Genomic DNA, 15,515 nt, shown 5'->3' with positions numbered 1-15,515 from the left:
ACATGTCACCCAGTGCAGCGGTGTGGCTCATTGACGTGTTTGTAGTAGTTTTTGGACAACAACGGAGGTCTACGGCACAGAGGAATAAGATGTATCAGACTTTGGATACACACACAAAACATGAAGTAGGATGAGTTCATTGTTAGTTTGACTCTACAGCCTTGTCCTTTAATTTCACCTTCTGTATCCTAACGCCCGTGTGACAGAAGACAACCTGTCCACGGTGTACCCTGCATCGTGCCCAGTGCATGCTGGGATAGCTTTCCCACAACTCTGATTGAAGAAAGTATAAAAAAAAAGGCGGCTCAGTGGATATATCCGTTAAGTTTGCTTCTGCAATGACTCAAGTTCCCCGAAGCAGTCATCCAATCATATCTCATCCCACCGAAGCCTTTCTTTTTCTAATGCTTGTTTGCTTTTCGGCGGTGATCATTCAGCCAAAATATTCAGCTTGTTTTGCTGTAACTGTGAAATGATTTGGCTCATGAGTCTCAGGTCTGCAGGAAACTGATAATTATAACAAATATTAGTTTTAACATTATCACTACTGTTGTTGATTTATTAAAGGAACAGTTTAACCATTTGGGGAATGTGCTTATCTACTTTCTTTTGGGAGTGAGATGATAAGACTCAAGACATGTTTAACCTTGTCCAAAATCTCACTCATCAAGCTCAACAACATGTTAAATCTTGTTTATTTAACCTGTCCAGAAAGAAATGTTTAAAAAACAAAAACAAATCATATTTAAGTTGCGTGTCTCCGGCCATAGTGCAGCTTGCCGGATACAACCGGTGAACAGGCACAATGATACCAAACCTGGCAACCTCACTGTAATGACGAGACAACACTGTTGTTCGCCAAGAAATAGTTCCAGCATGCAACTCCCCTTAAAACCACAAATAATTTTTACATTTACGTGTGAGAGAGACCCTAGAAGTGCTGTGAGGAAGTAAACAGAGGTGCTGGCTGCAGATCAAATGTCTCTTGTGTGTTCAAAGTTAACATCGTTGAATGACCTGGTTTTCAAGCTTCTCTCTTTCCCGTCCCCGGGGTCTCCATTGTCTGTGTGCATGAGAGAGAAAGAAAGAGACTAGAACTGACACAAAATACCACTTCTTGTATCTCAAGAGAAACTGGCATTTCTGTCCTTTCTATAAATGATTTTGTCTTTGGTGACTGGTGTAAAAAAAAGAATCTCAATAAGCCAATTCTCTTAGATAAAAGAAACCAAAATGTGACCATTTCTACAATCAATCATCAGTGGGGAAACCTGTATTATCACATCTGCTTGAAAACAACATAACCTGGCAGGTATCAAGGGTAAAAAGTTTAATAATTTGTATGTGCACACTAGTAATTTGTACCTGTCAGATGACAAAAAAGCAACGTTTTTCACTCAGGGAAGGTTTCACTCTCACAGGAATAAGGAATCAAAACACAAAAACCAAATGTGCAAATAATTTTGTTGATATAAAGTCCGAGCTGACTGGATAAAAATCATAATCGTGATCTTTACTGTTTGTTTTTATGTATTTGTATGATTTAATTGATTGTGTTTTGTACTGCTTTATTGGATTACAACCTTTTAATGTATTCTTTTAAATTATTTATGGTATTTTAACATTAATTCATGGTAAATATCTGGCTGCTCAGAAAAGAAGTATTGTTGAGTATGAGGTTTGTAAATGCTTTAATGTATAGTTTTAGTATTGTCCATTAAATTCTTGATGAATAAAGATTTAAATTAATTAAAAAGTTCCAACTGTCAACACGTTATGTTTCCTGGTGTAAATTATCTGAGCACACTGGTTTTCTTTTTATCCTTTTCAACTTTCCTTGACCTTGTGTTGTTTTCCATCCGAGCTAAAAAAAAAAAAAAGTGATTTAAAGGAGGAAAGCTATAATTTCTTTTGTTTTCAGTATTCGATTCCACTGTTTGCTTCACCCATCCCTGTCAAAATAGCCATTACACAACACTGCAAGAAAAACATTGGTAAAGAAAAGAAACAGAATGGACGAAGATTACACAGAACATGTAAAAAAAAAAAAAATGAAAACAACATGTTATAAAGACGAATATGGCAGGAATTTGAGGAAAACACTGTGTTTTAGTCTACAGGAGGTCAAATGTATAGACCAGACGTGCAAAAGTGCATTTTTAACATTATCCACCTGTTCAAATACTGTGTTTTAAATTTAGACTTGAAGATAACAGAACGTGTGAGTAATAACACTGAAGTAAGTACAGAGTGACCTACATATTCTCGCTGTTTGTTAGACCAAACAAAATGCAGACCCGGGGTGGGGAGGCTCTTTACAGCCCCTGTAGGCGATAATTATGCAAAAAGTCTGCAGGATGGCATGCAGACATGTTATCATGAACACACATGCACATGTGACACAGCAGCTGTAGCCGACTTTTACAGAGGAAGTACCTGAGCTCACGTTCTGAGGAAAAGCTGTTAAAAGACAATGTCTATACGCAGATAAAATGCATAAGTACACACAGGATATACAAAAACACAGATGGACATGCAGAAAAGTGAAGTACTCCCGTGGTGCAAAGCTATTCATCGTCAACTGTCTGTTGAAAGCATCTTCATTGCGAGAAAACTCCACCCACAGTAGCTCTGTTTTGAATCTATTTTCAGAGTGTAACATTGAGAATATTTGACCTGAATTCTGGCTTGTTTACCTCAAACCTTCCTCCCTAATCATAGTCCAAACGCTCCCTGTAGAGCAGAAACATGCACTTCAACCACCGCAGGAGAGGAGGGTAAACAGTAGTTAAAGCTAGCAAAATAAACCTGAAACGTGAGAGATGAATTCAGGTAAAGAGAGACGAGGGTGGAGTGGTGCGGGAGGGGACGGAAATGTTTGATGTCTGCATGCGAGGGTGTGACATGAACAAAATAAGCTCTGTATGAAAACATATAGGTGGGTCGCTGGGTTGAAACTCATTACGTCCTAAACAAGCCCCCTTCTTTTCCTTTTGATGGCCAAACTCATTTGCTGGCCCCGCTACCCTGCTGGCCTTGATGTTGCGGTAGGTGCTGGGCCAGACAGAGCTTCATCTGTGATTTCATATACCGTAACTCACAGCCTAACATACATGCACAATCGAACAAACCAGCGGCTCTGTCATGTTCGGTGTATTTCGTGTCTGCAAACAGTGATGTTCAATCTCATTGCTGTCATCCTCAGTGGAGCAGTTCTCTGCGAGTCCCTCAGTGCTACTGTCACGAACGGGGAATAACACAGACACCCTTCCTGCCACACAAGCACCAGTCTTCAGCAGCGCACAGGAAAAGCCAAAACAAATTCCAGCTGTATATTTATTTCAAGTACACGTGCAGCTTGAAGGATTATCCCCAGTCAAAGAGAGAAACTGGCCTGCGAAAATGTTTTCCATTAACTGCAACTCTGAGATCCATAACACACGACACGTTTGGGCGCTTATTAAGTGTAAGAAACAGATGTGCCCTGAAGGTAACATAAAAAGTATAAAGATGATCAACACGCATAATTTCATTATCTGAAAAAACACTTCTGTTGCTGCCAAGTAACACCAGTTAAAAGTTATTTAGCCTTCATCTCATCAGAAGCTCTTTATATGAATGTTTTTTACAATTTAAGTCAAGAGGTTATGATATAAGCTCTGTAAACAATCTGCATCCCAGCACATGCACAGTGGCTCCTACACAGTCTACCTTACACAGAACTACTCTCTGGAGACTGAAAATGTGAACACTGTTATTAGTCTTTGGAGCTGATAAACAAACTAACATGGCTGTAATCTTCGTGATGAAGGAACACCCAGTGTAATGTTGTGGTTTTTAATAGTTTTTGGACAACAACAGAGGTCTACGGCACAGAGGAATAAGTTGTATTATTATCAATTCATTGTTGGTTTGGCTCTGCACATGAGATTTGTTGAAAATAAGAAAAATATGGAAAATTGCGCGCCAAATCCTTTAAACTAAAGAAATAAATACATTTTATATTTATATATCATATTTTAAATGTTTTTAAGTTGAGATGAAATGAAAAATGCCTTTTTAACCCTTTAAGATCACATCCCCGGTCATACTGTGCACATATTTAACTATATATGCCAAAAAATACAAAAAAATGCATTTCTTTGCATTCCTATGTCAAATCCAATCGTGTTTTCTTCCTGTAATACAAAATATGACGTGTGCTTACGTAGGCTTGAACCGACCCATTTCAACCAATGATATCATGACATCTGCCCATCAATAAATCTTTTATCTCTTTTAGTGGCACAGAGATAAGGTTCATTATGGCGCCCACTTTTCAATGTTCAAATCAAATTCCTCCAAACGTTATCTCACACCTGTCTGTCCAGTTTCACCGGAAAATACGTCACGATACAGAAGTTTGATACTTGAACTTTAATCGTGAATTGTAAAAACTGTCATTTCCGTCATCAATGTGACGTTTTTGCGCACATAAAATGTGCTTTTTGATCAAATTTTCAATAACAATCTAATCAAACTGCATCATAGCATCTTATCATACGATCATTGACATCTGATTTCTAACGAAAGGCTTTTTTCTGCACATAACAATGTAACCCTGGAAAAGAGTGAGTAGTGGTGACATGTAACTAAGTACATTTTACTCAAGTGTTGTACTTTTGAGGTACATGTACTTCACTCCACTACATTTTGGAGACAAATATTATACTTTTAACTCCACTACACTTATTTGACAGCTTTAGTTACTTTGCAGGTTCAGATAATCAATACAAAATACAATAAACTAATAATTTTTTATGATATACATTATTACTCTAGATGCTATATAAAGTAAACTTTGCCCCATCATGCTTACACATCAATAATTTTAATCCAACATCCAACCTCATTCTGCATAATGAGTACTTTTACTTTTGGTAGTATATTTTGATGCTAATACTCATGTACTTAAGTCAGATTTTTACTTGTATTTCTACAGTGTGGTATTTCTATTTTTATAAGATATTTAAATACTTCCTCCACCACTGAGAGTCAGTTGAGGACAAACAGAGAGAAGTGATATGAGGTCACTTTGGCCGAAAGTAGCCAGTGTTCCTTTAGTAAACTGAGTCACTTATTACCTTGTTAATGATTGGCAGCATTTTATAAACTTAATCAATGTATGGCTCCTAAAAAGGAGAATTTCACGATGTGTCACAGGAAGCTGTGAAGACAGAACAGTGAATCATACAGCATGAGGAGGGGGTGAAAATAGGAAGTAAAATAGAAAAGAGCGCTGATTTATTAAATGAAAATAGGTCAATGTTGAGGTTCTGCCACAGAGGGATCAACATACCCATAAACACCAACACTGGTTATGTGTGTGTGTGTGTTTGCAGTCTCTCCACCCTGGCAGTTAACGAATGCATAATTTAAAAAGGAACCTCAACTGTGGCCATGACTGACACAAACCCGAAAAACAGAGCAAATGATAAAATCATTAAAAATTGCAAAGCCCTTTTTTGAGAATTGGAAAACACCATAAGTATTTATATTTGATACATTGAATAATTATGATATACAGAAAAGTAGCATTTTCAGAGTGACATTTTTGGAAAGCTGCTTGTTTTCTGATCAAAATCAGCTGACATCACCTCTGTGCATACAGGACGCTTTTCTTTCACAGTGTACATAATGGAGGCCTTCCGCTGAGACATATTAAACCAAGGTGACTTTGTTTTCTACATCAATGTGTCCCCTATGAGCGGTTACATGCAGAGCAAAAATACCTGCAATGATTCAAAAAACATATGGGGGCATATGTCAAGATGAAAATGTCCTGACTCTAAATATGAGATGGAAGATGAGGCTCTTTCTTGACAAACAACTGTTGGGTGAAGTGACGGCAGTTGTTTAGTGGTTGTTGGATCTGAACTGTAAAAAATACTTATACTTGATCCTCTCTTTTTCACTCATTATAATATTTCTACAGCACACCTATATTTTACTGGCTCTAGTTAATCATTCTCAAAACTAACCTGCACAGTTGCTAATGAGCTTCAAATCTGCACCAAGCTTTTGTGCTTTTGTTTCCACTGCCCTCTTTGGAGGCAAGTATTACATTTCAGCACCCTTCATGAGGTGGTACAAAATGAAGTTCCAGGTACAACAACATATCAGTAACCACCATTTTACATCTGTAGGTACATCGGTGAGGACTTTTTCAACTTTTCATGATGAAGAACAGTGGAGACCATATTTAGACAAATGACGATGTCCTTTTTGCCCTACATGTTCGCTAAGGTTCACATTATGGGATGTTCCTGGTTACGGGTCGTTAAGTCCTGGTAAAAAAAAAAAAAGTTCTACTAAAAATTCGTTTCCTGTTTGGTTTTCCAACTTGTCTGAATCACCATGATTTTTAGGCAAATCAGACTGATAAACGAGAGGTTGAAAATGCTAGAAAGACAATATACCTGAGGGTCGAGGATCTGAGCAGTCTGTGGCTTCCAGCCTTGCAAACTCCACTAATACGTGGCAAGAAAGTGTAGCACAGAAACCAAAAACTGAAACCAGACTCTTGAGTTTCAAAAAAGGTGGATTCCTGGAGGTTCCTGTGGTGTAAAATTATCATCTGAAACTGGGTGGATACACAAACACACACCCACACGCCTGCTCACAAGGATGCACACTGACCGACCTGCTCATGCCAGACGGCAGAGTCACCTTCTGCACCCACCCGCCGAAATCTTCAGTGTCCTCGATTTGCACTCGGCTTTTCAAACACGACTTCAATCTCACATAGTTGGCTTTCTCTTGAAGATGTTGATCTCCTCTCACCGCGACCTTACGCATAATCCAACCAATGACAGATAGTGTGATGACTCAGGTTCAGTGTCACTCATCCATCTTTCAACAACAGCTGCTCATCAGGTGAAGATGCAGAAATGTTGTGTGTGCTACACTTTCCTGATGATGGACAACAGGAGACAAACTTTTTGTGAATCTGTGTTTTTAGCAGTGAGAATATGTAAAATTTAACCTAATGGGAATGTACAGTCAAACAATAAAACACATCTAAAGAATCTTAACTCATCTTAACTCATGGCACATTCACTAGCTTTTTTCCCAAGAGCTTTCAACTACAGCTCACAGTCTTCATCAATGTATGGAGTCCTTTTAGTCACCATAACAACTGAGCAAACTTCATCTGCTGATGAAAACTCTGAGATGTGTTTGACAGCTCTGAAAAAAACCAAGCGTGGCCTTGGAGTTAAGATTAGTTTGTAAAACTACTGTCTCCAGTCAAGAATGGGTTAGGGTTTTACTCAGTTTACAAATTATACAACACGTAGTTCCGACGAAGTAATCTGGTCAACTAGACATGTAGAACGTGCTCAAATCAGCATACCAGCAGACCGAGCTGTGCTCAAATGAAAAAAGCCTCATCACTAAAAATATTACTCTGCCATTCATTTGAACTACAGACCATGACGTCACGCTAACAACAACAGTCATTTCTGGGTAGATGACTTGTGGTTCATTTGAATTGCGGAGATATGTAAACTTGGCAAACTTGGTTTTTTTTCTGTTTTGAGTTGTCTTTTTATGTTTGTGAAACTGGATTGAACTGAACTGATTAAGGGTTGTGGGGAAACCAAACGGACCCTTTATCAGGTGGATTGAACTCTGAGACTTGGAACGGGATGAGTTACACACACACACACTCACACACAGTGAAAAACCCAAAGCCTTCTCCACTTTTTATCGTTACCCGGCACCCCCATACACAGTAAAACATAGCCATTTTCCCCTCAGTTGAGAGTATATCTCAGCTCCCACTCTGGCATCCTCCATCAGCTGTGCCGGTGAGTCTGTGACACGGCGCTACAAGCTTAAAAATGCCGCGATCTCTAGACAGCATTAGCTCAAATTGGCTGGCTGACTCAACAGGGACTAGAAATCGTCTCTGTTGCTAGGTCGTTACTAAGGGTTGGCCTACTTGCTGGAGTAGCTAACTAGGTTTTATTACATAAGAGTCAACTGATGTGAGTGATTGTTTTCCAGGTATTAGTCATACCCCATGTATCTCCATGGAAACGGAGATGACACAAGCAAAAAGTTTTTTTTAATTTTTTGAGCGAACTGCCTCACAATATGAATACATTTAGTTTATATATTTTATTTTGTTGGTAAATGTTGTATAATCACAATTTTACACTTGAGGGTGTGCTTTACCTTATTGTTGGCACGACAGTGATGCGGTCACTGTCGTGTCACTGAAGTGACTGAATGACGGTAAAGCACACCCTTGAGTGTAATACTGACGACTCCTCAGCCCAAGAAACTAAACTAAATGACATAGCTGCTGCTCAGGGGCTTTAAACATTGTTTGTGGTGTTTACAGGACAGTAGAGTCACATTTCTATCATGTATTCAACAGTTTTTCACCATTTTAGGTTTGACTGGCACTCCTTTAATTGAGTCATCTTGTTGTGGTCTCTTCCTCTGCAATGGTTTAATGACACCCAACTGGAAAGCCACCAGCACCACCAGTTGTTTATCTTAATGAAACAACTCCTAATATAACAGATGGAAACATGCATTCATTCAAATTTTCTTTTGCCAATTTCCTGTTAAATTCAGTTAAATTCTGCACTACATTTGGATGGAAATATACTGTAGCTAATAGGGCTTGTCAATCCAAAACATCTCTCTTTGAGGCTGTTTGTTGGTTTTAAAATGTGTTTCTGTGATCTGCACATAAGCAACCTGTCATGTGGAGTAGCAGGAATGGACCCAAATGCAGAGACCAAAATACAGGGTTGAAGAAAACCTTCTTTAGTCTCAGGACTGGGCAGGCAAAACAGAAGCTGGCTGAGCAGAGAGGAGCAAACTCAACAGAACAGAACCGAACAGAACAATGATCCACCAAAACTCAGCTGAAAACCAGACTTTAAATACAAACTAAACTAATCAGACAACGAGGAACAAGTGATAAGACACAGGGGCAGGCTGGGAGCTGATAAGCACTGAGACGCTGAGAGCAGGGCAGGGCTGACGAGACTGATGTAGGGCAGGTGTGAAGGTGACAGCAGACTGGGGGAGAACACTGAGACAAGGGCAGGGCCAACGAGGATGAATGCAGGGCAGGTGTAAGGAGGAGTACATGAACACACAAGGGAAACACAGAGTAACAGAAAACCAAAACCCAGATACACAAGACTCTAAATCACAACCCAGCATAATTCAAACCGTCCCAGAATAAACTAAAGCACAGAACACTACAAGCTAACTAATAATGCAGTCCTCTAAACCCACTGCCCAAACCATAACAAGCAAAACCATATGACCAGAAGGACTTGACAACAGAAGTGTAACACAGGAAACCCTAAAGAACACAAAAACACAAAGAGTCGAAAAAACACACAAAGTCCAGGCGGGATGTGACACGAACAGCCAAGACACATTGCCGTTCACACCTGTGTCCATCATACATCTCCGCGGTGTCCAGCAGACCACTTGTGTTCAGATTTTGTTACTGCCTACATCACTTCCACTAGCGGGTCAAAGGGCCCCCGTGCAGTTATCAGGACAAAGTCAAAGACAAAGTCGTCAACCACCACGTCCTGCATTGTTACGTCCTTGTCGGGGACGCATACACGCATTACACTAGATAAGTAGTGAGTCCCAGACCACCTCAGCAAGTGGTTTGAGTGATCGGATCACAATGCATCCTGGTGGTCGTTTACACTTGTATTTAGCATTGTCCATTTGTGAGCCGATCGCCCAAGACGTATTTTAAAACCAAGTGTAAACAAGGTCTTTGAGAGAGATATTTTGAGATATCACCTCCTCCCTTTCTGAATTTTTTTTTAAAAGATATTTAAAAGGTAACGTATAATGCACATTTCCAGGTCTATATATTTATTCTGGGACTCTACTGGAATATCTTTGCATAATTTATAGTTCAGCTCCAGAGCCTACGTCAACAAACAATAGTAGTAAGATTTCACTTCTTTTTCTTGTTCTTTACTTGAAATGCAAACTACTCCACTACATCAATCAATCAATCAATCAATCAATCTTTATTTATATAGCGCCATATCACAACAGAAGTCATCTCAAGGCACTTTTCACATAGAGCAGGTCAAGACCGTACTCTTTAATTTACAGAGACCCAACAGTTCCCCCATGAGCAAGCACTTGGCGACAGCGGTAAGGAAAAACTCCCCTTTAACGGGTAGAAACCTCAAGCAGACCCCGGCTCTTGGTGGGCGGCCATCTGCTTTGACCGGTTGGGTTGAGAGAGAGAAAGAGAGAGGGAAAGGGGGAGGGGGGACAGAAGAAAAACAATGACAACAACAAACAACAACAAGCACAAGCAGCAACAGCCAGGGAAGGATGCCATCAGGACTGTGAAGGACCGCGAAGGTTCGGCCCGGGAGTCAGGTTTTTCTGTGAGATGAGAAAGCACAAAAAACTCCGGGGAAGAAGCAAAGTTAGTGACATGCATTGATGTTACATGAATGCATACAGATGGAGAGGAGGAGGAGGAGAGAGGAGCTCAGTGCATCATGGGAAGTCCCCCAGTAGTCTAGGCCTATAGCAGCATAACTAAGGGCTGATCCAAGGCGAGCCTGGTCGGCCCTAACTATAAGCTTTATCAAAAAGGAAAGTTTTAAGCCTACTCTTAAACATAGAGAGGGTGTCTGCACCCCGGACTGAATCCGGTAGATGGTGCCATAGAAGAGGAGCCTGATAGCTGAAGGCTCTGCCTCCCATTCTACTTTTAAAGACTGTAGGGACCACCAGTAAGCCTGCATACTGGGAGCGCAGTGTTCTAGTGGGATAATACGGTATTATGAGCTCTTCAAGATATGATGGTGCCTGACCATTAAGGGCTTTGTAAGTTAGGAGAAGGATTTTAAATTCTATTCTAGATTTTACAGGAAGCCAATGTAGTGAAGCTAAAATGGGAGAAATGTGATCTCTTTTTCTAGTTTTAGTCAATACACGTGCAGCTGCGTTCTGGACCAGCTGGAGAGTCTTTAGAGACTTGTTAGGGCAGCCTGATAATAAGGAATTGCAATAATCCAGCCTAGAAGTAACAAATGCGTGAACTAGTTTTTCTGCATCTTTTAGGGACAGGATGTGCCTGATTTTTGTGATATTACGTAAGTGAAAAAAGGCAGTCCTTGAAATTTGATTTATGTGGGAGTTAAAGGACATATCCTGATCAAAGATAACTCCCAGATTCCTTACGGTGGTGCTGGAGGCCAGGGTAATGCCATTCAGAGTAGCTATATCATTAGATAATGTGTTTTTAAGGTGTTTAGGGCCAAGCACAATAACTTCAGTTTTATCTGAATTTAGTAGTAGAAAATTGCAGGTCATCCAGGTCTTTATGTCGTTAAGGCATGTTTGGAGTTTGTTTAACTGATTGGTTTCATCTGGCTTCATTGATAAATATAATTGGGTATCGTCTGCGTAACAATGAAAATTTATGGAGTGTTTCCTAATAATATTACCTAAAGGAAGCATATATAAGGTGAATAGAATTGGTCCAAGTACAGAACCTTGTGGAACTCCGTGTCTAACCCTTGCCTTCACGGAGGATTCATCATTAACATGTACAAACTGAAATCGGTCTGATAAATAGGACTTAAACCAGGTTAATGCAGTTCCTTTAATGCCAATTAAATGTTCCAGTCTCTGCAAAAGGATTTGATGGTCAATTGTGTCAAATGCAGCACTAAGATCTAACAGGACAAGTATAGAGACAAATCCTTTGTCTGATGCAGTTAGGAGGTCATTTGTGACTTTCACCAGTGCTGTTTCTGTGCTATGATGCGCTCTAAATCCTGACTGAAAATCCTCAAATAAACTATTGTTATGTAGAAAGTCACATAACTGATTAGAGACTGCTTTCTCAAGGATCTTGGATAGAAATGGAAGGTTAGATATAGGTCTATAATTGGCTAAAACACCTGAATCAAGAGTAGGCTTTTTAAGAAGAGGTTTAATTACAGCTACTTTAAAGGACTGTGGTACATAGCCTGTTACTAAAGACTGATTGATCAAGGGTAAGGCTTCCTTAAGCAGCCTAGTTGGGATGGGATCTAAGAGACAGGTTGATGGTTTAGCTGAACAAATCATTGAAGTTAGTTCAGACAAGTCTACTGGAGAAAAACAGTCCAAATATATGTCAGGATTTACTGCCATTACCAAGGTTCCTGTGTTTGGGGAGAGAACGGTGCCTGTTGAGGGCAGGAGATGGTTAATTTTGTCTCTAATAGTTAGAATTTTATCATTAAAGAAGCTCATAAAGTCGTTACTACTGAGAGCTATAGGAATACATGGATCAGTAGAGTTATGACTCTTTGTCAGCCTGGCCAAAGTGCTGAAAAGGAACCTAGGGCAGTTTTTATTCTCTTCTATTAATGCTGAGTAATAGGCGGCTCTGGCATTACAGAGGGCCTTCCTATATGTTTTAAGACTATCTTGCCAGACTAAGCGAGAATCTTCTACTTTGGTGGAACGCCAAATCCTTTCCAATTTTCGCGATGTTTGCTTTAATTTGCGGGTTTGGGAGTTATACCATGGAGCTAACCTCTTACGTTTTATTATCTTCTTTTTTAAGGGGGCGATGGAGTCGAGTGTTTGTCTTAGTGAGCCTGCAGCATTATCAATAAGATTATCAATTTGGGAGGGACTAAAGTTAACATAAGAGTCCTCTGTAGTATTGAGACATGGCAGTGAATTCAGTATTGACGGAATTGCTTCCTTAAATTTATCTACAACACTATCAGATAGACATCTAGTGAGGACATTTTTATCTAATGGTGTGTAATCCAGTAATAGGAATTCAAAAGTTATTAAAAAATGATCTGATAAAATAGGATTTTGTGGAAAAATTATTAAATGTTCAATTTCAATCCCATAAGTTAGAACAAGGTCTAGGGTGTGGTTAAGACGGTGAGTGGGATTATTTACACACTGAGAGAAGCCAATTGAGTCTAATAATGAGAGAAATGCAGTGCTGAGACTGTCACTATCAACGTCCACATGAATATTAAAATCACCTACTATAATTACTTTATCTGTACTAAGGACTAAATACGACAAAAACTCTGAGAATTCAGATAGGAATTCAGAGTACGGGCCAGGAGGACGGTACACTATAACAAATAGAACTGGCTGTAAAGTTTTCCAGGATGGCTGGGAGAGACTAAGAACAAGGCTTTCGAATGAGTTATAATTAAATTTAGGTCTAGGGTTGATGATTAGGCTTGAGTTGAAAATGGCTGCAACTCCTCCTCCTCGGCCAGTGTCTCGAGGAATATGAGTATTAATATGACTGGGGGGAGTGGATTCATTAAGGCTGACATATTCTTCATGACACAGCCAGGTTTCAGTGAGACAAAATAAATCAATACGATGATCTGAAATTAAATCGTTTACTAAAACTGCTTTAGATGAAAGAGATCTAATGTTCAAGAGTCCACATTTAATTATCTTATTTTGTTGTACTATTGCAGCAGTGGTTTTAATTTTTACTAGATTTTCATGAATGACTCTTCTTTTATATACTTTGGATTTAATTGATTTATGTGGTCGGGGGACAGACACAGTCTCTATGTGGTTTTGGGTGGGTAACTGCTCTAATGGAAGCGCAGAGAAGCGTGTAGGACTGCAGCTCTGCCTCCTGGTCTCAACTCTGGGTTGTCATGGTTTTGGTTTACTAATAAACTTGGCCATATTTCTGGATATCAGAGCAGCTCCATCCAAAGTGGGATGTATGCCGTCTCTCCTAATCAGACCAGGTCTTCCCCAGAAAGTCTGCCAATTATCTATGAAGCCCACATCGTTTGCTGGACACCACCTCGACAACCAGCGGTTGAATTGTGACATGCGGCTATACATGTCATCACTGGTCAGATTAGGCAGCGGTCCAGAGAAAATTACGGAGTCCGACATTGTTTTAGCAAATGTACACACCGACTCAACATTAATTTTGGTGACTTCTGATTGGCGTAATCGGGAGTCGTTGCCGCCGACATGGATGACGATCGTACCATATTTACGCTTATTCTTAGCCAGCAGTTTTAAATTTGACTCAATGTCGCCCGCTCTGGCCCCAGGAATACATTTAACTATAGCTGCTGGTGTCGCTAACTTCACGTTTCTGACTATGGAGCTGCCAATAATCAGAGTTTGTTTCTCAGCGGGTGTGTCGCTGAGTGGGGAGAACCTGTTAGAAACATGAACTGGTTGGTGGTGAACCGTGGGCTTCTGCTTAGGGCTATGCTTCCTTCGGACAGTCACCCAGCCGCCCTGGCTTCCCGGCTGCTCGGGAGCTACCGGGGGAGTGGGAGCTACGCTAGGTCGGCCCGCACCGGATACTAGGGGCTGGCTAACTATATTAGCAGCTGATTGTTTTTTCCATGGTGCGGAGCCGCGCTTCCAATTCAAACATCCGCACATGTTTGAGCCTGATCCAAAATATGAGAGTGGACAACGTGAACAACCTCAGCTACGGAGGTTACAGAACGCACAGCCATTCATGTAACTGTGCAAGGTGGTATCATCTCATCTGGAAAACAGAAAACACACTGCAAATAAATTGTTCAGAGAAGGCTGAAACCTGGGATTGTCTTGTTTGGGGCGCATTTCTACAAACATTCACCTCAAGATTTGGAACTTTGACCATGTTTAGCATAGATATCCAACAGCATAACAGTATAAAAAATAACAGAAAATCACAAAAAGCAAATAATGTGTCCTTTAAATAGAAGCGAAATTTGGTGGGAGGACAGGTGGGCTGCAGAAGCCAGGGGGATGCGTTCGGGTTTTGGTGAGTGTGGTTGTGGTTGAGTGGTTGGATCATCCCTCTTTGTCCTGACGATTAGTGCTCCCAGCACTTCTTTGTTTAGGTCTTCTGGCGGTTATGTAGCTCCAGCCTGGTTCATATTGTCCCGCTGTGTTGAGACACAAAACCAGTGCGCTGGTTTAGCAACTAGCCGCTGCTGTTTTACTGAACAACCATCGGGGGAACAAAGCAGCTGTAGACAAAAGAGGCACAATGACGACAAGCCTGAAAACCCGAGAGAACACAAGAACAAGGGGCAGAGGGCAAACACGTACATACAAACACTTACTGTAGTGTGTGAGAGCAAAGACACATACATCTCACATGCACATGCACTGACATGTAGGGGCCAGCCCAAAGTGTACATGCAGAAGCCAGCAAACATGCACAGTTTGAAATCAGTAAAATGAGAAGCAGAAAGTCATGCAACTCTTTGAAAGTGTGTTTATGTGGTCTCACATTGTTTAATGAATGAAAGGAGTCAATTAAAAGACTCAGGATGATCAGATGAATGTGTGTGTTCGTGTGTGAGAAGAGAAACTGCTCTGATGAAGCTGAGGTCCAGCCTTCTTTTCCATAACAACATTCCTCACTGCTAAAGTATCTCCTCTTTCTCTGCTCTCCTGTCCGCAGCAATCCCTCGTTTATCTCTCCGTCTTCG

General features: G+C 40.4%; 1 protein-coding gene across 1 annotated transcript; it reads right to left on the bottom strand.

The window, feature by feature from the left end:
- Window positions 1-13,285: 13,285 nt before the first annotated feature.
- LOC137193071 (uncharacterized) lies at window positions 13,286-14,469 on the bottom strand. The gene has a single exon (XM_067604254.1). It carries the CDS (start codon window positions 14,467-14,469, stop codon window positions 13,711-13,713), a length of 759 nt encoding a protein of 252 aa, XP_067460355.1. The 3' UTR covers window positions 13,286-13,710.
- Window positions 14,470-15,515: the final 1,046 nt, after the last annotated feature.

Source organism: Thunnus thynnus, chromosome 11 (genome assembly GCF_963924715.1).
Source record: "Thunnus thynnus chromosome 11, fThuThy2.1, whole genome shotgun sequence".
Lineage (NCBI taxonomy): Eukaryota > Metazoa > Chordata > Actinopteri > Scombriformes > Scombridae > Thunnus > Thunnus thynnus.
Note: the sequence above shows the minus strand (reverse complement) of the source record. Positions and strands in the feature narration are given on the sequence as shown.